This window comes from Triplophysa rosa, linkage group LG2 (assembly GCF_024868665.1).
Source record: "Triplophysa rosa linkage group LG2, Trosa_1v2, whole genome shotgun sequence".
Classification (NCBI taxonomy): Eukaryota; Metazoa; Chordata; class Actinopteri; order Cypriniformes; family Nemacheilidae; genus Triplophysa; species Triplophysa rosa.
In genome coordinates this window covers 19,968,175-19,990,098 of record NC_079891.1, presented here as the reverse complement: position 1 = coordinate 19,990,098, position 21,924 = coordinate 19,968,175, and the positions used below count along the sequence as shown (strand labels likewise).

The following is a 21,924-nucleotide window of genomic DNA, read 5'->3' as shown; positions in this document are numbered from 1 at the left end:
CATTGCAAACATGGAGCTCTTTATAAACACACACAAGAGTGAATAAGATGATCAGACAAGGACAGAGTTGTTCTGGAACAAATACTGGAATTAAATCTTCTAAAAGTTCGAGAATTCTCAGAATAACTCTTCACAATTAGAAACGGAGACAGAATCTGACCGAGGACAGACTCTGTGACCCCATTCCAGAGGGAAATCTTTAAACCATAAAAAATATGCCCAGCTAAACCTGTGAATCAGAGCAATGTAAAGGGGAAACATGTTTCTATTATTCATCTTAATTTATTTATTTAGCAAACAGGTTTTACTGTAAAAGCAAAAATGTAAAAGACGGTAAAGCGTGAATGTTAAATTAAAATTCGTTCTGTGGTTATAGTGACGAGCAACAGAAAAGAATGTGAATAAAGAACAGATTTTTTTTGACAAAGTGAGAAGTATAAACATTCCGGGTTGTGGGGGTCTGGACACATCGCAGGTCAAACCTGAACCTGCATTACCCTTATGAGCACCACAGCACAATGTGTCTGAAGCATTTGTGCCAACAGCTGTGCCACGGGTCGACAAAAGAAAGTGAACATGTATGGCTCGAACGCTGGGACAGAGCTGTGTAAGCAGACTCAGCTTAGTTCAAAGAACTTGTGCAGACAGACTGAAGACCACTTGACACATAGTTACACGGATAAACCAGAGGAGATTTCAGTGCTTGGATTGGCCTCTGGATTGGCCTCTGGAGTCAATGCTCTGAACCTCTTTAGCGACAAGTCTACAGATTGACTTCATGATGAATGACCAGATAATTCATCTGCTTATATTGTAACCTGACCTGAATGGTAGTATAAACTAAGTGATAATTGAATAGTACAAGAAGCCAAAATTTAGTTTTGCGTTTGCGTATGGCAGTTGCCATACCCTAGCATTCGGACAAAACAGTGGAAACAAAGTGTGCATATTGATGCTCATTACAGGTTAATCAAAATATTTTTTGAGAACTGTATATTTTTAGCATGGGCGTCGGAAGCGTTTATATTTTAGAGTGTGAAAATGACACTGAGTCATCAACAGCTTCAATGGTGTAGTGGGTAAGACGCATGACTAGTAATTTTTTATCGCATTGCATGTTCGAATCCACCTTTAGCTTGTCTACATTTTCACATCACATATTAGATCATACAGGCATTTAAAAAATGCCTAACAGGTATTTAATAATAAAGTGTATGGTAAGGTAAGTAGGGAGGTCTTTATTATCGACATATGCCAATAAATTGGCAATTATTATTTTTTAGTTTAACATTCACATAACAATCTCATCTGCCCAAACCAGATGTATAAATATTGCAAGATGAATAATATTTGTTACATTATCTGTGACTAATTCAAAAATGTACTCCATGTGCCAGGGTTGCGCAGTCGCAGTTTACTGCACTAAATATCCGCGCGTCTTTTGGATTAACGTTACCTGTGTTTTCATTTGGATGAACTTGTCACAGATTGTGCACTGCTTCAACCTCGCCACTACTTGTGCAATAAACTTCACTGCGACAAGGTAATACATGTTTAATTTTTAATCCTGTTTGCTGTTAATTTCATGTTTGGCCTATATTTGAGACTCGTACCCGATTAAGTTGTCGTTGGTGATTTTTTCTGTGGGTTTGAAGCGATTGTCGCACACAGTATAAAAGGCAGACGGTTTAGTAGATATTTTAACGATATGAGGGTAGGGTTTGTTATCTGTAAGTCTTTATGCATGTTTGTGCGTTCATTAAGTTTCGTGGATTTTTTGTACACGTTTTGTTTAGATATGATGTGGTATAATTCATGATTCCGTTACTTTGGAATGTCGTTGTTGTAATTTTGTCACATCCTAGGTTTTGGTGAAACACCGCCACTGATTCAAACATAAGCCCATCATTAACGTGAAGTCCAGTACCTATTCATAAAGTAAACATGTTTTTAGCATCTTGCCCTATGAGCATTGACTTGCCCCATTGACTTACTTTGGTTTTGTGTCTATGCAATAGAAGTGAACAGGTACCGCCGTTGTTCGGTTACCAGCGTTCTTCAAAATAGCTTCTTTTATGTTCTGCAGACTAAAGACAGTTATACAGGTTTAAAAGGACGAAAGGGTGAGTAAATGATGACAGAATTTTCATTTTTGTGTAAACTATCCCTTTAAAAACAATTAGAAACTTTAAAAACCCTTTGCAATCTGTTCTATTCTGCCGAGTCTTACTGCAGACTTTCTCAATATACTGTACGTCCAGATCAGGAGGAACAGATAATTGCATTAAAGTTTCATTATGTTATTTTTTTACATAATTAATCGCGCTAGATTAAAATGTTAAATTGACAGCTCGAGCAAATTGACAAGTAATTTGAAAATGCAGATGAAGCCGAATCTGGTGAACTAGACAAAAATCAAACAGCTCTGCAGTTTTTTCTAAAACAGACTTGAGAGGTGATTGGGTACAACGTGGGTGGCATGATGATATGACGACTGGTGAGATTCAGCAGTGTTGCAGAACTCAGCACAGACGCAACATTTAAAGGATAGAGGAAAGACACAGCGGCAGAGAAACAACACACAGAAAGAGGCAAATATAGTGACAGGAGAAAAGGCAGATTCCGGCGTGTAGAAAAACATGTACGGTACAGCAACTGAACAAGCGTTTTCAAGCTTGACAGACAGGCTGAAGGTGGGTAGGAGGGGTGACGCATAATGATTTGTCAGTTTTAGGGCATGTTACACGCATCCTGCGGCGTGTGACAGAAGCAACAGCGCAGCTGCACCAGCAGCCTCATGATGGTTCACTTCTGCTACATAACAACTGCAACTACATTCAAAAAACACAAGGATTTCTGGATAACCACATTAAAGATTTCTTTTAGTAACGGCCGTAATTATAAAATGTTTTTTTAGGGTTAGGCCGTTAAATATTAGTACTAATCTGATTATCGTGACATCTAATTTACATGAGGAGGTCTGTCACATTTATACCCAAATGGTTATAAATCTACATGGAGTAGAACCCAAACTCTAAAGTGTAGCAATAAACTGCTTAATTCATCTGGATTTAGTCAGATGAACTGAATAGAAAGTTTGTGTGCCTGTAACTGTGTGTGTGTGTGTGTGTGTGTGTGTGTGTGTGTAGCTTGCATCAAGCCCAACAGACTTCTTTTATCAAAAAATGGCTAAGTAGTGCATTTCATTCCAGTCTATTTGTGTGGCTTCATAAAAGCCTGCATTGCAAAAAGACTGCATGGATAATATTTTACATTTCATTTTTGAAGTCTTTTCTACGATTTGTGACAAAAATATCCTTGGTGTAAAGACTGCGTGCAACTAAACTGCATAGTAGATACAGTATGTGTGAAACAGGCCTGCTAGAGTTGCCAGATGTTCCGCAATCAGCATTAAAATCAAAATGTTATGTGCTTAACACACATTAAAATACACATATTTTATATTTAAAAACACTTTTAATTGAGAGAGGCTGTAATGATAACAAAAATGTAATGTTATAAATAAAACATGTCATAAACTCTTACCGCAAGCAATGCAACCAAACTAGAAAAAAGACAGACAAACCGAGGTAAAAAAACGACACAGTACAATTCTTTGCTTGTATTTTAACTTGGGGAATTTTGAGAGGGTAATTAGTTCAACATGCTTTCGTTGAAAAGTCTGTGTTTTTGTGTGTTTTAAAAGGATTCTAGTTAGTGGTCAGTTTAGATGACTGGAAACATCTTGCTTACATTAAACACACACACACACACACACAAGCTGAAGGTTTATATTAAACTGCATCTATACCGATGCCAAACTACGATCAGTTCAGTAACTCACTGTATGTAAACAATGTAAGTGCACAACAATGCGACATACCAAAAGCGCACAGTTGGAAACACTGTCTGAGGAGCTTTTCCTGAAGAGATATAGATGTGTGTGAGTGTGTGAAACCGTCGTTTCTTGTTGAGTTATTAACTCAGATAACCAGTGAAAACAAGATGACCAGACAAAAATCGGTGAACCAAAACATACGCTTTTCAGCAAAATTAGTTTAACCAGACTCATCCTGTTTACCAGAGCAAGATAAAGGAACGGGTTGCTAGGGAGTCTCTCTCTGTATGTATGCGTGTGTGTGTTTTACTGGATCTAATAGCAGCCCCGCTGGTTGCTGGGAGTGTAGTGGCGATGGGTCAGTAAAGGTGAAGTGGATTATGGGACATGTCTGGGCGTCATGGCCAAGAGACCGAAAACTCAGTGAGGCAAGACAACCAATGACACATGCCTGACTGAAACTGTCCTCCCTCTCTCGCTCTCTCTCTCTCTCCTTGGGGAGGGAGTTAAAAAAAGCGAGAGAAATAAAGGAGCTGCTCACAGTGAGCGATAGAGAAAGGCAGGGAGAGAGAATGTGTTACATTTCCCATGCTGTTCCCTGCTGTCTGCATCTCATATTCTAATGGTTTAGCCTGCATTATACTGCACTGTAAAGACGTTTCAAATGATTTCAATTTGCCATTAATGATTAATTAGGGCTTCTTTGTTATTATCTTCTTAGACGTATTTGTCAGGGTATGAAATGATTTACATTATTACAACCGACAAGCAAAGATTTATCGAGAAAAGCATGAAAGATACTAAGCCAAAAATAATAATATAAGATTAACTGTATGTATGTAAAGTATAGAAGTGATTCGAATTTTTAAGGAATGTATCATCAATCTAACAAAGATCAGAGTGTTGCTACTTTTTGTGTCTGGAATATCAGTCGGGCTCACCGAGAATATCTTTAACAAAAGCTTGATTTACCATTTCACAGATACACACATCCTCCCACTAAATCTACTCTTTACAAGCAGCTTTCTGCATTGTTAGGTTTCATTTAAACATTATGATTGTTAAGCAATTTTCCACAATGGGACTGTTGGCTGTTCCCTGCAATGTAGTGAATTCATGTTTAATTATCCATATGGGCCGTTTGGTCCCAATACATACATAGCAATTTCACACAAACGCATTCATACACCAATCTACGCAGAGAAGCTGGAGTTACTTACAGGTGATGTAATAGTTTGTGAAACGCTTGAACTCGAGGCCCATGTAGTTGGGACTGAACTCCTGGAACTTGATGGTGAATTTGATGTCTTTCTCTGGCTTGTTGCACGTCACCAGGACATTTGGGTCCAGTATAGTGCTGCAGGACTCCGCCTGCTCTTTCTTCACCAAGTAGAGTTTATAAAACTCATACGGCCGCCCCATGTCCCCCTTGGGGCAGATAATGTCCAGTTTATCCCCAATCTCTGGGTAGATCACCAAGCCCTTCCCAGACACAAACCTGCAACACAAAACGTACAAAGTTACAATAAATCACACACACTCCATCAGAGTCTGACTGTCGGTAAAATCCGCATCCCTCCGGTGCTCACGCTCACGAGCAGAAAAAACTTGGGTTCAAACACCCCCCCAGACTGCCAAAACTCTCCGCAAACCACTCCAGAGGGACTATCACCATTCCTTTTCCCTCGAAATAACATATTTTGAAATAAAAAACAATCTCAAATAAAGAAAGAAAGAGACTGAAGGAAGATGCAGAAATGCGGCGCATGGCGAGTTCTGCTGACTTCGATTTATCGAACGGGGAAAGGCAAGAATCTCACGTCATTTATTAAAATGTATAATTTATTGTACGCCGCACACATATTTATGTCCGATTCTTTCTCAGAAATACTGATTTGTGTGTGTGTTATTGTGCACATCAGTAGGCGTCTGTAAGGGGATATAGTTGCAACCTTTACACATTTTACTGCTAACCACAGACACACAACACACACACACTCAAGAACAAATGCAAACACACAGACCTCTCCTAAAACTATAAACACATACGCACAGACAAACACACACACACAAACATACACAAAAAATCCTTTAATAAGACTACAAGCAACATAGACACAGAGCGAACACACACACACACACCCTATAATCAAAGAAAAACACACATATACTGAAGAAATGCACCCACATACTGAAGAAATGCAGCTTAGGGAAATGTTGCGTTGTCTTGATATATGGTCCAGATCAAGCTTAAAATATTGGTTCTGTTGTTGATGATAATGTAATTCTAATGCTTTGACGCTGTTTGCTCCCGGCTGTTCACTGCTTTAACAGTACAAAAAATCCTTCACAGATGAATTAGTACCAAAAACGTTTTACTGGTGCATGGACTTCAGTCGCTATTACTAAAGGTGTGTGAGGTGTATAGAGTACTGACTCTCAGTATTGAGAATTATGACATGAGGATTAACGCCACTGAGGAGCACAATTGTGTTCTCAGTGAGATAAACAATGAGAAAGAACAGACAAGTTTAAATAAAAACAGGCACACATACAACATAGGGTTCACGTGCTCTTAGTCTTAAGTAAACAACTTTAAAATTACACCGTGAACTTGTTTCTAGAAAGAGACTATTAAAATGACTTTCGTTGATCTAACCGAATTTATTCAGGTTGATACAGAAAAACAATATTAGATAAATGAATACAAGAAAATTTGTCGTTTACACTTTACAATAAGGTTTTATTTGTTAACATTGCTAAATGCATTAGCTAACATGAACTAACAATGAGCAATAGTTTTTCAGCATTTCTTAATGTTGGTTAATACTAATGCAATTAATCATGTTAGTTAATCGTGCATTATCGTGCAGATATGACTTCTAATCATTAAAAAAATGTAAATGCTGAAATAACCATGAAAAAAAAATGCTTCGGAAGTATTGTTCATGTTAGCTAATGCATTAACTAATGTTAACAAATACAGCAAATAGAATCAGTCAGATGTTAAAACATTAAACAAATTTTTTTACATTGTAAAAAAAGTCTGCAAAAATGCAAACTGAAATGAAAAACAAACCGGAGCGAACAGTAACCGGCACATAGAATTCAGGCGGGTCATTTAACGTCCTCACTAGTCAGTGTCCCAGACAATGAGTAAATATGAGAGCTTAATGACTTCAGGCCGATCTCACAGCGCTTCATGAAAGCCGATCTGAGGCATTCACACGCCGAACCAGAGAGCGTCCGTGTGTGCCCGTGAGAGAACGAGACATTTGCATGACTGAAGGGCTTCTCCAGGGTTAAACTCTTTGTGTGACATTTGCCTTCTACGTCTGCGGCCTCTTCTCTGTTTCTGTCTGTCGTGCCTTTATCCCTCTGTTTCTAGATCTTTCTTTTCATCCCTCTCTTTTTTCCTCATCAATGAAGATGTCAAACTCGTGCCCTTCTTCTGACGGCTGCCTATGACTGAACAAATCAGAAACAGAGAGAGAAACCGGGGCGAGGAGAAGGAAGAATCTGACCTTCTCAACTCTGAACAAAAGACTTCATCGCTTCCTGTCAAATCAGCAGCTGCTGCAAAAGTGTGAATCTCGGAAACAGGACCTGTGGGGGGAATGCGTGTGCGGTTGGTGGACGGAGGATTAATAATAGGTAGCCCGCTCCCTAAAATACACAAACATACACATTGCTGATTTTGACATGGCTGGAAAAAGAATTTAGAGAACCGCTCGTGTTCCTGCAGAGATTTGTGTCAGTCTGTGTGTGAAGGTGTCATATTAATATGTTTTGTGTGTTTGTAGGGCAGGTGAGACAAAAACTGTTGAACCCTCTAAAGGCTTTCAAATAACTGTATAATTACTTTGGGTTATACTTTATAATATTAAATAATTACTTTTATGATGAGTCATTATAAGTTATTAACAACAACCATTATGTAGCACTTAACAGATCAATAGTTCAGGGACGTTCAGATCTGAATATATAAAAAATAAATGAAGACAAAGTTCAATGTTTTTTTTGTTGTTTTTTTAAGAAAGAAGTTTGTCATTTACATATCCCCAGCATCACAAATGAAACTGCAAAAACCTGTTCGTAAACAGGTTTCCTCAACAGTCTGCCATTGGGCAGACAAACCGATAATCCCACCCAAAACTCATGACTTGAAACAATATTATGGGTAAATATATGGTTTGTTGTCAGGCTGGTTTGGTTGCACCAAAAAACGACTGTGCCACACAGCCACAACGTTTACACTTTTCAGGAAAATCTTTTAAACGGTCAAGAGTTATAATAAACTAGGGAAAGTATTTTATAACAAGAAAAAAAATCACATACTTGGTCTGCGCTAATGACCCGTTAAGCAGTACATGTAATAATCTCATTAATGTTATTAATGAAAGTGACTTGTGTTACGTGACTCTGTGTTATCAGACGTAATTAAGGAACGTGGTCAGAATAACTGAATTTTAGCAGGACCGAGCTGAGATAATAAACAACTTTGGCATAATTTCCTGCTTAAAACTGAATTCATTCAGTATCGCATGGAGTGGAGGAGATGTCTTAATTTTAATTGTAATTATTCACACACACACACACACACACACACACACACACACACACACACACACACACACACACACTCAATAAGAGGCCTCCTCGGTTTTTTTAAACAAGTGAACACGGGATTAGACCAGGACTGAATGGCACCAATTAAATACTGAATACAGCAGCCATGCAAAGAAATCAGTCTCATTCACGAGAAAGAGAGAGAGAGAGAGAGAGAGAGAGAGACCTTCTACACATAAGCGCCTAAATTCTAAGAGGGTCTGTAATCACGTATCTTGCCATTTCATCTAACATCTACAATAGACTGACAATGGCAGCACTTTTATATACACATCACACACAACTTGTTTAAATAATTTAATCACTGGAATCTTTAGTTTTATATTTGGTATGAAATAAATCCTTGTGAGACCAAATGGAAAATGCAGTCACCTATCTCTCTCGCTCTCTCTCTCTCTCTCTGTCTGTCTGTCTGAATGGACACAAACCCACACACACTCAATGTGGAGACGCCGGGTGTATGTATAGAGTGCGTTGGTCATGTGATTGTCCACTCTCAAGGCAGAGCTCCTACAAGTGGCTCTTTGTGTAAGAGAGAGAGAGTGTTGGAGAGAGAGAGCAACAGCTTACACATATCCCACTCACAATAACAACAGCACACAAACTCACACACTAAAAAAAAACACAGAGCCTTGGGCATCTTGTTGAGAATCAGAGACATGAGTGAATAGATTCTAGAGATCAGGAATCTCCATAGCGGAAAACCCCCCACCACAACCCACAGGATTTCTCACACGCGCTTACCTAGTCAAATAGGAACCTACCATAGGTTTTCATGGTCTAAAACTAAAACTAATCTGTCCAAACTACACCTTTTTAATAAAATGAAAACTTTTAAAAAAGTTTTCAACAATGTCCTCACAAGCGTGTCATATTTAGATAACTTCTATTCATAATTTAGGCAAATTTGTCCCTTAATTTTAGATAGGTTAAAACCACTCATATCCCTACATTGCTTTCATTAACAAAGATAAATATGTTATATGGTTCATAATAATATATTCTGCATAAAATCCTTATTGGAACATATAGGCTAATCCTTCCATGTCCCATTTGACATAAAAACAGAAAGAAGAGGTTTTTTTGTCTAAGGGCAATAGTGCACCAGATTTAATCTCCGTCAGCTTTGGTGGGATATGGTGACTCTCCTTCACACAAACAGACAGACATACATTCTTTCATTTCATTCGTTTCCTGTTCTCTTTTTAGCTACCCTTTTTCAATGATATTACTTTCATCAGTTCAAAGACAAGCTAAAGGTCAAGGTATACAGTTCCCAACTAAACTCAAGATCTGCAAATATAGCATGTTAACACGTTGAGTTCTTAAGAAGTTTTGCATTTCTGTTTAGAAGTGTCATAACATTTCCATGTGCCCTGATCCCAATGGAGGAGTCACAGAACCACAGAAAAGACTATTACTATATTAACTTTGTTGTGTTAGCAGTACCATTGGTGGTTGGTTTATTGTTTCAATTGAATTTCAGTACAGTTTTAATTATGACATCTGAGGCCCTGTCCACACGAATGCGGGTATTTTCTATGCGGTTTGGCCGTTCGTCCACACGCAAACACAGTACCCGGTCACTGAAACCGAACGTTTTTGAAAAAGTAAATATCTAGTATTCAGTGTTGTCGTGTAGACGGTGAAACCCGAGATTTGGCGTATGATGTTGGAATGCATGCCGCTATCTCTTTTGTTTGACGTCAGATTACAGACTTCTGACTGGCCAACACGGTTTTATGGTTATATCGCCACCTGTTGGTTTGGCATGCTTTTGACAGCGCTTTATAGCGTGTTTTTGCATTTCTGTGTGGACGCGTTTTTTTTTTTAAACGAAGAAGGAAAAACTCAGTTTATAAAAATACCAGTGTACATGTGGACTAGGCCTGAGAGTTTCACATAAAGCTTAACTTGTGTGTGGACAGACATCTTAAATTTGTTCCGCTCTGGCAAAACAACTTTAGCCATCAAGATTTTATAAACTCTGTAGTCATATGAAAGAAAGAAAATGAAAAACTTATTTGACCTACAGCTAATTATAATCGAAGGATTAAAATATTATTTAAAAATATTTCAATTTTAAATGTTACAAACTTTAGTTGCTTATTCTATTACCAATACCAAAGGTCACCCAACACCCAATAATAGGAATAGCATAACAATGTATATCATGAACATTTCATAATTTAAATAAATATTTAAAATGTTAAATACTTTGTTTTTCTACATATGTTTTTCTTCCAGAACCTAATTCTTTGTATGTTTTACGCTACGACGTGTTTGTGATCCTCACTTTTTGTGCTAGAAAAATACTGTTGCATGTCTAAACTAAATGCAATTATATTAAATGTATATGTGTTTGAGATGTAGTTTAAAAGTAATTGGCATCCTTAACTAGCTTTAATGACTTATCTGCTTTCTTTAGTGTGTTACTGACCTAAAGAGTAGCAAACTACTTTTTTTAAATTGTTCGCTTGACTGTGGTTTAAAACTAGGCAAACAGTTTCAAAGTAGCTTCCCACATTGGTGTTGCTTTTTGTCTTCTAACTTGTAATGGGTATAAAATGTTTGACATTTTTTAGCGTGGGTGGAAACACCTCAAACCAATTTTTGTATTTCTCAATAGTAACCGATCACTAATGGCATAATAATTCGCATTTAATTGTATGGGTGCATTACTTAAGTTAATAGCATTAATTAATAACACTTAAATCCAACTTCTTGTGCTTCGCATGAACTGACACTGTAGTAACTGTTGCCATCACAGAAAACATATATATATTTAGGGTGTAAAAGAAAAACATTTACACCTAGAAATGGTCAAATTTACTCAGTCTCTCTGTCTGTCTGTCTGTCTGTCTGTCTGTCTGTCTGTCTCTCTCTCTCGCTCTTGTCTTTCTCACACACACACACACACTCACATATTTGCTCTCCCACTCACTGTCACGAGTATTGTGTTTGTCTGAGTGTGAGATGAAAGGTATAAATTCCACCAGAGCTCCTCTAGGATACCACTGTTACACACACACATCTGTGTCTTCACTTTGTGTGAGTGTGTGCAACTCACAGGTCATAATGTAGAAACAGTTTCTGTGTGTTTTCTTTCTCACAGACACTCACATTACAAAGCAATTAAAGCCACTGCAAACACGCACACACACACACTCACACACATATATACACACACACAAACAAGTTATACTTGGCTGACAGCTCAGCCTGAAATGCCTGAGAGAAAATAGCAGAAGACATCACACACACAAACACACGTAAAAAAAAATGCAATTGTGCTAATAGCAATATCTATGCAGAGCAGGTTATCTATTACACATCAATGACAGATGATTACACCTATGAGAAACATAATACAAGAGACAGAAAGACGGGGAAATAAATACAAAGAAAAAGGAAAGAGAGACTCTTGGGAATCAAAACAAACAGGCGAACAATGACAAAGTTGTCATTAGACACTAGACATCTCTGTCATCACACTTGTGTGTGTGTGTGTGTGTGTGTGTGTGTGTGTGTGTGTGTGTGTGTGTGTGTGTGTGTGTGTTTCAGCTTGTCTGTCATGGTAATCTGGACTAGAATAAGTGTAGAAATCCATGCCCTCATTTGTTTTTCTAACATAAACAGAAACGTGTTGACACCAGTTGAAAGCAAAACATAAATTGGCTGATTTAAGGTTTTATGAACCTTTTAAACAGTGAGAATCACTTATAAAAAAAAGTTTGTTATATTTCACTCTGATTGCGAGACCATTTTTAAATATTTGGCCGTCACAAGTATTGCCAAATCTGACCTCACACACACTCACACTCACACTCACACTCACACAGTCACTCTGTGTGGACATATTGTAAAAAAGCAGCAACACTTTGAAACACACACTTTTCTCTGATTCTTTGTGAACTACTCGTGTGTGTGTTTGAGAGAGTTGAGTGTGTTTTCTGCATTGTTTGATAATTAGATTTTCCATTTGTTCTGTCCAGCTGCAGGCAGAGATCACCGTCTCACCAATAATGGCTCTAAACTCCTTCTCCCCTCCATTTTAAATAATAATGAGACTTTAAAATGGCTGATGCAGACATATCCCTAAAAGCAGCTTTCCACAGTTCCCAGATCAGTAAACAGGCTTTTAGCCTGATGTATCCGTGGGCATCCCGGGCCTCATATTTGAGTGTTTTCAACCAAACCAAACATCAGCGAGGAGAATTTGATCTCCCAGTGTGTGCTGAGGAGCAGGTCTTCTAATGGCAGGTACCCTAAGCAGCTTAAAACCGCTGCGTGCTAGATTTGTTCTCAGGTCAGTTAAAGTCAATAAAGGTTATTGTGATTTGGTCCTACATGCAGAGATGACTGAGCTCAGATCAGCTGGAGATGAAAGCGCATTGGAGACTTCAGCTTCTCCGATGCTTTATGGCAGCATTTAGCTGACTGAAAGCGTGACCATTTCTCCGGACACACACACACGGGCAAGAAATGATGGGTTTAGTGAGTGTGATGGTTTGAGCTGTCGACTGGAAAGTGGATAAAAAGGATGGTGCAGCTTTGAACTCTAAGAGTGTGACTGATTGCCCACTGTGTGTGTGTGTGTGTGTGTGTGTGTGCGTGTGTGTGTGTTTGTCTCTATACCGAGCAGTTTCTCCGTTGCTTGACTCGCAATGCCTCTTTTTGTTCATGGGAGCATAAATGTGTTAAGTGTAGATATTTACTCTCAATCCCTCAGTGTGTACCGTTATGCGCAGTCCATACATAAAGTAAACATTAGAGTGTAAGTGCGCACAAACAGAGGTGTAGAAAACAACAGATCGCAAACCTCTCTTTACAATGAACGATAAACGTTTCCCACCTCACACCCCTGTGTTTGTTGTGTGTGTATCTGTGACAGGCCCAAATATCCAAAGTCGCTTTACAAGGAGAACTGCAGCAGTTCTACAAAGGAAAGCATGTTTGTTTGTGTTGTTATGGAGAGACAGATTATAGTCATGTCTTGCATGAAATAGATTTACTTGAAAATGTAGTGCCTCTGTTCTTTAAAAAGAAAAATGGAGACACTAGTGTTTAACATCTGGGGTTTACTTGACGTTTTTGAGTCTAACTAGATATTTACATAATGAGTGATCAAAAGATGGAGGAAACAAAAGTGGCTCTAACAGCGAGCAATAAAGTTTTTCTTAATTTCATCATTTTTGTTTATGTTACTTAATATCAATACAGTGCAGTTTATGTTTATTCACTGTGCATTAACTAATGTTAAAAGGTACAACTTTTGAATTTAAAATTGGTAAATGTTACATTTAGATGATCTAAGATTAAAAATGCTTTATTTTAAATATTGTTCTTAGTTCGTTAGGGATGTAAAGATTCACTGTGAGCCGGTTGAAAATTGATTATAATATGTGACGATTCTTGTAGGTTGAGGTGTTAAATGAATCGCAATACATGTTTTGAACAGCAGGGGCCGCTGTATTTACTGCAAACTTGGAAAACGTGGATATGCTGATATTTCTTAAGTGTAAAAAATGCAAGAAAAGCAAAGACAAAGTCTTAGTTTGTTTATATTAAAGAGACTTTTGAATTATTCATTTTTTTCTTTGATTTGGAATTTGTTTCAAAATTGCACTTTAGTTTTGTTATTTGACATAAAATATATTTTTATGTTACAAAGAAATGTGCTGCATTTGAGAAATAATAAAAGGGCATTTGTCTAAACTCATTAAAAATAAATCGTGAATAAATCGTATCATGAGATCAGTATTGTGAATCGCATCGCATCACATCGTGAGCTGAGTGAATCGTTACATCCCTATTGTTCGTGTTATTTCATAATGTTAACAAATACAACCTTATTGTAAAGGTTTAACAAGATCGCTATAGTGGCTTTTTCTGCACTTATTTTGTGTCTTTCTTCACTTCAGAAGATTCTGTCACTTCAGAAGATTCTGGGTGTTGTAGGGAGTGGGGGGGCTTGTTGGTTGTGGTTCGGGGCGTTTCATTTGTTGGGACTGTGTGGGTCTGGTCTGGTCTGGTTGGTCTTGTTTTGTGGTCGATGTCGGACAACAGAGGAATAAAGTTAATTATGCCATTACTACTTTTCCCTGGTTGTTCCTCTGTTGTCTGTTGTTGATCGCGGAATGGGACCGGGTTGGACCTGCACGGTTTCGGCGGGTGGGGCTTCCTGGGTCGCGCGTGGGCTCTCCCTGTTCTTTGTGGACGTTGCTCGGTGGCTTTTGGTTGGGGTCACTGAGTGCAGCTATGACACGTCAGAGGAGATCTGGCCCTCCCGGCTGAGCCTGGTTTCTCCCAAGGTTTTTTTTTCTCCATTATTCATCATTGGAGTTTGGGTTCCTCGCCACAGCAGAGCAGTGTTGGCTTGCTCACCGGGAGACTGCACTTATTTATTCATTTATTTATTAGATATTATTTATTATAATGATCTTGCTTGGTCTATAAACACCATGCACTGTGCTGTGTTTTACATTTCTGTGTTTTTCTTATTTGCTCCTGTAAAGCTGCTTTGGAACAATGCACATTGTGAAAAGCGCTATATAAATAAAATTGAATTGAATTGTCAAAGTGTCAGAAAACTTCAGGTATTACCATGTCTGAATGACACAAAACAAACGTGAATTCAATTACAATATCCATAAATCACGATCATATTATATTCATAACCAAACAATATCCTTTGCGATAAAGCAAAGAAGATACAAATTTCCCAGGGTACAGTGATGTTATCAGATTGTACTTTGATAAATACCATTATCATCAAGTCTGTGAAATCCTCTAAAAACCTGTCTGTTCAAGCACACACACACGCGCACACAAACACACACAAACGTCTGGTTTACTATCTCCGTGGGGACAGTCCATAGGCGTAATGTTTTTTATACTGTACAAACTGTATATTCTATCCCCTATCCCTAACCCAACCCCTAAACCTAAAGATCATAGAAAACTTTTTGCATTTTTAGATTTTTAAAAAATATTGTTCTGTACAATTTATAAGCTTTTTCTGCCCGTGGGGACCTCAATTTTGGTCCCCACGGTGACACGAGTCCCCATGTGTTGGTGTGCATTCAGGTTTAGGTCCCCACCGGGATATACAAACATGAACACAAACACACATACACACACACACAGCTATATAAACAAAGGCATACCACAGGCTTCTGTTGTTTTTAGATGAAGCTTATTTTTATGACACTTCATACACTTCCCCCAACCCTAAAAATGCATTTTTAAATAACAAACATGATTTACTTTGTTTATAAATCATTTTGACCTTTACGGAAATCCACCGGATGTCCCCAAGGGGCAGTTGTGTCAGATCTAACTAACTTCTGGTGACAGTTTTGTTCCCAAAGTCCAGCTAAGTAAACCCACACAAACACACGCATGCACATACAGCAGCTGCCGCTGCTTCTCTTCTGTCGTGTGCTCCAGCAGACCCTACAACTACAAACATTACAGTCCTTAAAACAACACGGCGGACTCGGAACGCGTCTGTGCGTGTGAGAGGCGTTTAAGGAGGCTATGAGGGCCCAGTGGTCATGCTTGGTCAGGGACAGACAATGTGCGTTTGTTACTCAAGCGCTGTTGCTAATGAAGCACTCCCTGCGTGCGCGCACACGCGGACGTACAATAAAAATTAAGTTTCACGCAAGCGCCAGTCTCTTTCTCTTTCAGTTATATTGCATGTGCTGACATGTCTCTCGTATAATGTCTACAGAAATACAGTTTTAAGTTGCACACATTTAAAATACGTTATAGACATCTGAAGGAAACTCTGAGGATATAACGCTAACAGCAGAACCCAACACACACTTGCAAACACGCACAACACCGTGAAATGTTATCAACGACAGAACAAAAGCCACTTCACACACACTTCAGACAGAAACAGGTCTGTTGTGGAAATGCTGGCTGAGACAGAGGGATATGTGTGTGTGTGTCGGCGTGAGTCCTCTCTTGCCGTTCAACATATTGAAACTCTGACAGAGTTAATCTCCTCACTGTCAACTCCTATTATAACACCACTGATCATGACATACACACACACTAACTCATGCATGCACAAACACATACACACAGTTAGGCGTACACAATCGTCAATGCGCACAGTCGCATGATTAAAGGTAAAAAGACTGAAAGAAGAATTAATATTGCCATGGATGACTGAATATGAACACGAATGCATCTTAAACTGTTAACGAATTCGGTCTCGCATGCTTCAGTAAATTGCTATAGAAATGCATAACTTAGATCACAAGTTGATCCCTCAACAGGTCAAAGGTCACTGACATCTTGTCATGTCATAATCGGAACGGATACATTCTTCAGACCCAAACAACTGCTGCCTACCAACCATTACAATTACTTTTTAGAAAATTCTGTTTTAGGAACCACGGCGAATCGGCTAGTGCATGTGCTCGCAACACTCGCAGGGACAAAGTTTGCGTCTAGCCAGTGTCATGTATCAATCTTATTTTCAAGCTTTAAACTTTTAGTTATTTAGCTTAATTCTATAAGAAGTTACCTTCTATAAGAAGTTTCTTTATAATAAGAAAATTATCAAAACAAACGACATGTGTAATCATTTCTTAAAGACCTTAAGACCTTAAAGTTTCCTCAAAATTTGTTCCTGTGTAGCGAAATGCTGCTAGGCTCCTATAAGCTTGCTCTCTTACACACACACACACACTACATCAGTCTAAAAACTATCAGAAACTTTGGATAAAAGCGTCTGCTAAATGACTAAATGTATTTGTGAAAGCATTAAACAGGCATTTGTGTTGGATTTTTACCATTCCAAAGCACGATCATGAGCTACGCAGGAAACTGCTGCTTGCAGGCAGCCGAACACGCACATAGAAGTTGCTGATTAAGACTAATTGTGTAGCACGGCGTGTTGAGCAAATGAACGAACACGTACGCATGAATACACTCACACATACCAAAACATAAGCATGGTACTTCAGTAGCATTTTTTAAGCTAATGAGAGACAGATTTCCAATTAGCTCCTCATCTCCTCTCTAACCACTGGAATATGTCCAAAACACACACACATGCATACAGATATCACGCATTCCCTGCTTTGTTCCTAAAAATCCCAAAGCCAATAGAAATGTGCATCATTTGCAGTCATTCATCACAAAATAGTTTCTAACTAGCGTGTATTCCTGATAAGTCAAGCGTCTGCCAAGAACTCAAACGTAAATGCATTGTAACAGAGAAAACAATTTGATGACAACTGGAAAGTAAATCGAGTTTCTCTTTTGTTTATCTGTTTCTGCTCAAGTGGGTGTAAGTCTGTGACGTATGATGAAGGTAGTAGCATGATATAACCAGAAATCTGTTTCAATGTGATAATTGTCCCAATGATTAGCTACTCTATTCGTCTGTCTCGACTTGTGGTCTCTCTATTCCCACTAGGACGATACTTCTCTTTTCTTCCCTGAGGGCAGAGGAAGGGAGGGGTGTCGTTTTTAACATTTTTCTCAGTCCAAATTATAACTGTGAACCATGCAGATAGAAACAGAATTATACATTGGAAACCAGCGGTAAGTGTGTGCGAGCGTGCGTGGGTGTCTGTGTAGTTGCATCTAGAAGTAATTAAATTTATATAATTGTGTCAACAGAATAAATCAATAAAGCTCTTGTTCCACCAAATGTTTTTTCCAGAGAAAACGCAGCAGTGGCTTCGGCGTTCCGTAAACTTTGCGTTTGATATAAATATAGGAGTCGAAAAGGTGGAGGACACAGCCAGAGTTTTTCTAATTTTATAGTCCTTCAATTATATTTTGCATTCAGTCTGACCTAAACACAAATGGCACATTATTACGGGTAAGCGAGCTGTGTGTGCGTGATAGACTCACTGTCGAGAGTCTGGTAAGAGGTTTAAAGAGTGACTTAGTGTTGGATGCTCCCATATGTCCGCTGCAGAGCTGTTCGCCCTGAGACCCATATGTCCTCATGAGAGTACTTAGGATAAGCTTTGCGTTCAACAATCAATTTAGATCACAACTATGTATTCGGCTGGTGCAGTGTGACGTTTTAATGAGATGATGTGGTATTGCGTGTTTGAGATACGAGTCTGATCTTCTCTAAAACTCACAAACACACGAATTCTGATACTCTTACATTCTTGAGAGTCACCATGTAAGACTGACTGAGAGCCCCACACACGCTCGTGCACAGGTGCATACACACACACTGAAACATATCTAAAGAAAACATTAGGCACTTTAAAAAAACAAGCACCAACTGTGGTTAAACAGCACAGGCTGGTTTGAGCATTTGTTCCCGTGGACTTCAGATCCTCTCTTTAAATGACAAAAACAATTCACGCACAAAACTCAATGATTCAGAGGGGTTCCGGTCACTGTTTTAAAATGTTTCCCTAATGCAGGAAAGTCCAACACCATTCTTTGCAATCCTTGCTGTTTTCTTTAAGTTCTCTAAAATTAAAACTAACAGGAATTTAAATGAATGCGCCGGATCTAAGTTGCTTGTGAGCCTCAAAATGTTTCTATTTTATTCTTCCACGCAGGCCTATAAAAAAAACACTTGACAGATAAGTGCACTTAAACAAAACCTTTAAAAATGTAAGTCTGAATTAAATATTTTTTTATAACTTTTGTAACTTTTTTCAGTTTCATTAGATTTTTTATTTAAATGTCAAAAAGATATGTTTAGCTTATAGCGTGTGTCTATTCGATGTAATGTTTCAACTTTAATGTTAACTTTATTAACGCTTTTATGAATTGTTACCCATTTTAAACAGGTTAACAATGTAAAAATTGTTTTTATAGTTAATCTTAATCTCCTTTCCCACTAAAATCTTTTTTTCAGTTTACGCGTATGAACAGTTGAAATAAAAACGTTCATTTGTAATTTATGATGCCGTTTTAATTTTACATGTACAATTTATGTTTTCACGTCTTTCCAAATGCTCAAGTTTATTGTTCATCTTTTACAAGCCCCTTTGAGAGACTCCTTAATTAAAATATTCCCCCGACTTCAGCCCAGATGAAAAACACATGTGCACTATTCCTGTCCCCCTGTTTACGCGCATAACTCGGTGGCTGTGTCTGATGCCTTATTCAGATGCCTACCTAGACCGCGTTTTTGCTCCACCACCTATGATGCTCAATATGCTGTCTAGATGACCAAATCCTGTCCAGGTAGGGAGCTCACTAGGTTTTGATTCATTGCCACTGTTCTACACAATGCACAAAGAGCCCATAACAATGTAAAACCTTCATGTTTGTCAACTGACGCGCTAATTTAATCGCAACGTTATAACCAAGGTATATATTATCAAAAGTAAAAAGCATTACACCTACTACGTCTAAATGCAAAACTCAAGCAACAAACTTTCCTTATTATTCTGTTGAGTCAAGCTTCGGTGGCGTCTCGAGCCATTATTCAGGTTAAGTAAACATGTTGGACGTTCCCTTGAACGTTTTATGAGCACCAATCAGGGAGATTTTATGACCGTCTAGGAAACCCCTGCTTAAAAACCTATTAACTCTCTCTCTCCCCACTGACGTGCTACGACACGACTCTGATTTAAACAATATGACAGGCGCAAAAAGACACCGGGCCGCCGGGATTTGGGCAGCCCGGTAGCGGACAGTCAGTTCGCCTCTCCTGGGAGAAGCTGAAAAGATCAGCACGCCGAGATGGCGAGAGAGCGCGCTGCGTGCTAGCGTAACCCACAAAAAACTAGCAGTTCTCGGGCAATTTTTTAAGTCTGTTATGAAGGGTCAAGGCCCTCGATAAGGCCACTGAGACTTTAACTATTTATCCAAACTGTTCTTAAATTATGTTTTTCGTATCAACATTTAACTATTATCTCGATTCACAACTCATCGAGAGATTTTATGAGTTGATGGTGGGGTATGACAGCTGTGTTTTGTATCCCCGAGATAGCGCACTTGCACGGTCATTTCGAGCTCGAGATGAACCCCAAACCGTACACGAACGCGAGGTTCGTGTCATCTTACCAGGGACCCCACGGAGCTCTCGAGATCTCAATGCGTTAATGTGTCTGTTGTGTGAACAAGACAACTTGGATTACTAATATGTATAATATGCGAGTATATATTTTGCGCTCTTTCCAATCGATAACAAAATTAAACGCGCACAATCACTTACTTAGAATTTTGTGAATTCCACACGACAGACTCCAATGATTTGGCTGCGGGTAACGCGTATCTGCACATGACTGTCACAATCCAGAGATAATATTTCCACGAGCCGTCACTTCCAGCCATCTTACACGGTGCACGGAGAGACACAACCCCGCAAGAAGATAAGATCCTTTCAATCGACTGTACTCCGGATTCCCGAACCACATTCAACAGAGTGGCGTGTAGGTCAGGCGTCCTGGCGGAGGGTCTCCATGTTAAACTTCCAGATCCAAATTTTACTAGTGTTGCCTGGAGGAAGAAGGTGTCGCACAATGTGGCACGACGGCTTCTAGGCCAGCGTGTCTCTGTGTTACCGAAATCGCTGCTACCTTGCACCTTGTTTTCATCTATTTGTTAAGTTTCTAATGCTGACCTTAAAAAGGTCAAATCACGCCTGATAGATTGTGAGTGACGTACAGCCAGGTAAAAGGGTCTTTCCCTGCTTAGGACCGTCAGTCCCACGTTGGGGTTCGGGTTGGTGCACAAATTCGGTCCTGATCATGTGTCAGATTTAAAATTAGACTCCTTACGATTTTGATCCTAGTTCATAGAGATGATCGTAAATCCCAAGGTAGTTTATGACGCCTAACACTTTTTGTCTGAAATTTATCGACCTATATCCATGTTCAAAGTGTCCAAGAACAACGCTTAACTTTCAGTCACAGGACTGCCAAAATACCTGTCCGGCTCCATTTGCCTGTTCGTTGAAGAAGAAAAAAACGCGTTAAAAGAAAACTCCTAGCTCTGCAGCTTCTTCGATAGTTTGAGTTGGTTGGAGATTTTGCCAAGGCGTTTCAATGCATGCTTCCCTTTGATAGACGGGATATCAGCTACTGTCCGCTCCTGGTAGCGATGCCAAAAGGAGCGAGCGATTCCATCCCGAGAATATAAACAGATGGGGAAACTCCAGCAGCTCGGTGCTTTTTCAGGGAGTTAATGGGGCGTCTTCCTGTGTTGGATGTTGTTTGAAGTTGTTCGGCGCTTGACCGTGGATCCGGTGCGTCCACAGTCAGTCCCGTACACCGTACACAGCGCAGTGGCTCGCGATCCATCACCTCCACTCCCACCGAGCTGGAAACCCCGCCCAACTTGGAAAGGACCAATCACAGTGTGTATTTAAGATGACGTCTCAACATGCACAGATGCACGGCCAGTTTCGGAGAAGTAGAGCTACGAAACACGTTTTTCACACAAATGTATAGCGAATTTTACAGATAAGAAGTTAAAGAATATGCAAACTGTGCTTTAAATAC

At 39.1% G+C, this 21,924-nt stretch overlaps 1 protein-coding gene across 1 annotated transcript in view; it reads right to left on the bottom strand.

The window, feature by feature from the left end:
- efnb1 (ephrin-B1) overlaps positions 1–21,724 on the bottom strand; it is a 37,680-nt gene extending 15,956 nt beyond the window's left edge. Inside the window, exons 1-2 of the mRNA XM_057357017.1 lie at positions 20,637–21,724; positions 5,059–5,336 (exon numbers count right to left, since the gene is read on the bottom strand). Of these exons, the coding sequence (XP_057213000.1) occupies positions 5,059–5,336; positions 20,637–20,755 (397 nt within the window). The 5' untranslated portion in view covers positions 20,756–21,724. The remainder of the gene's footprint in view (positions 1–5,058; positions 5,337–20,636) is intronic.
- Positions 21,725–21,924: the final 200 nt, after the last annotated feature.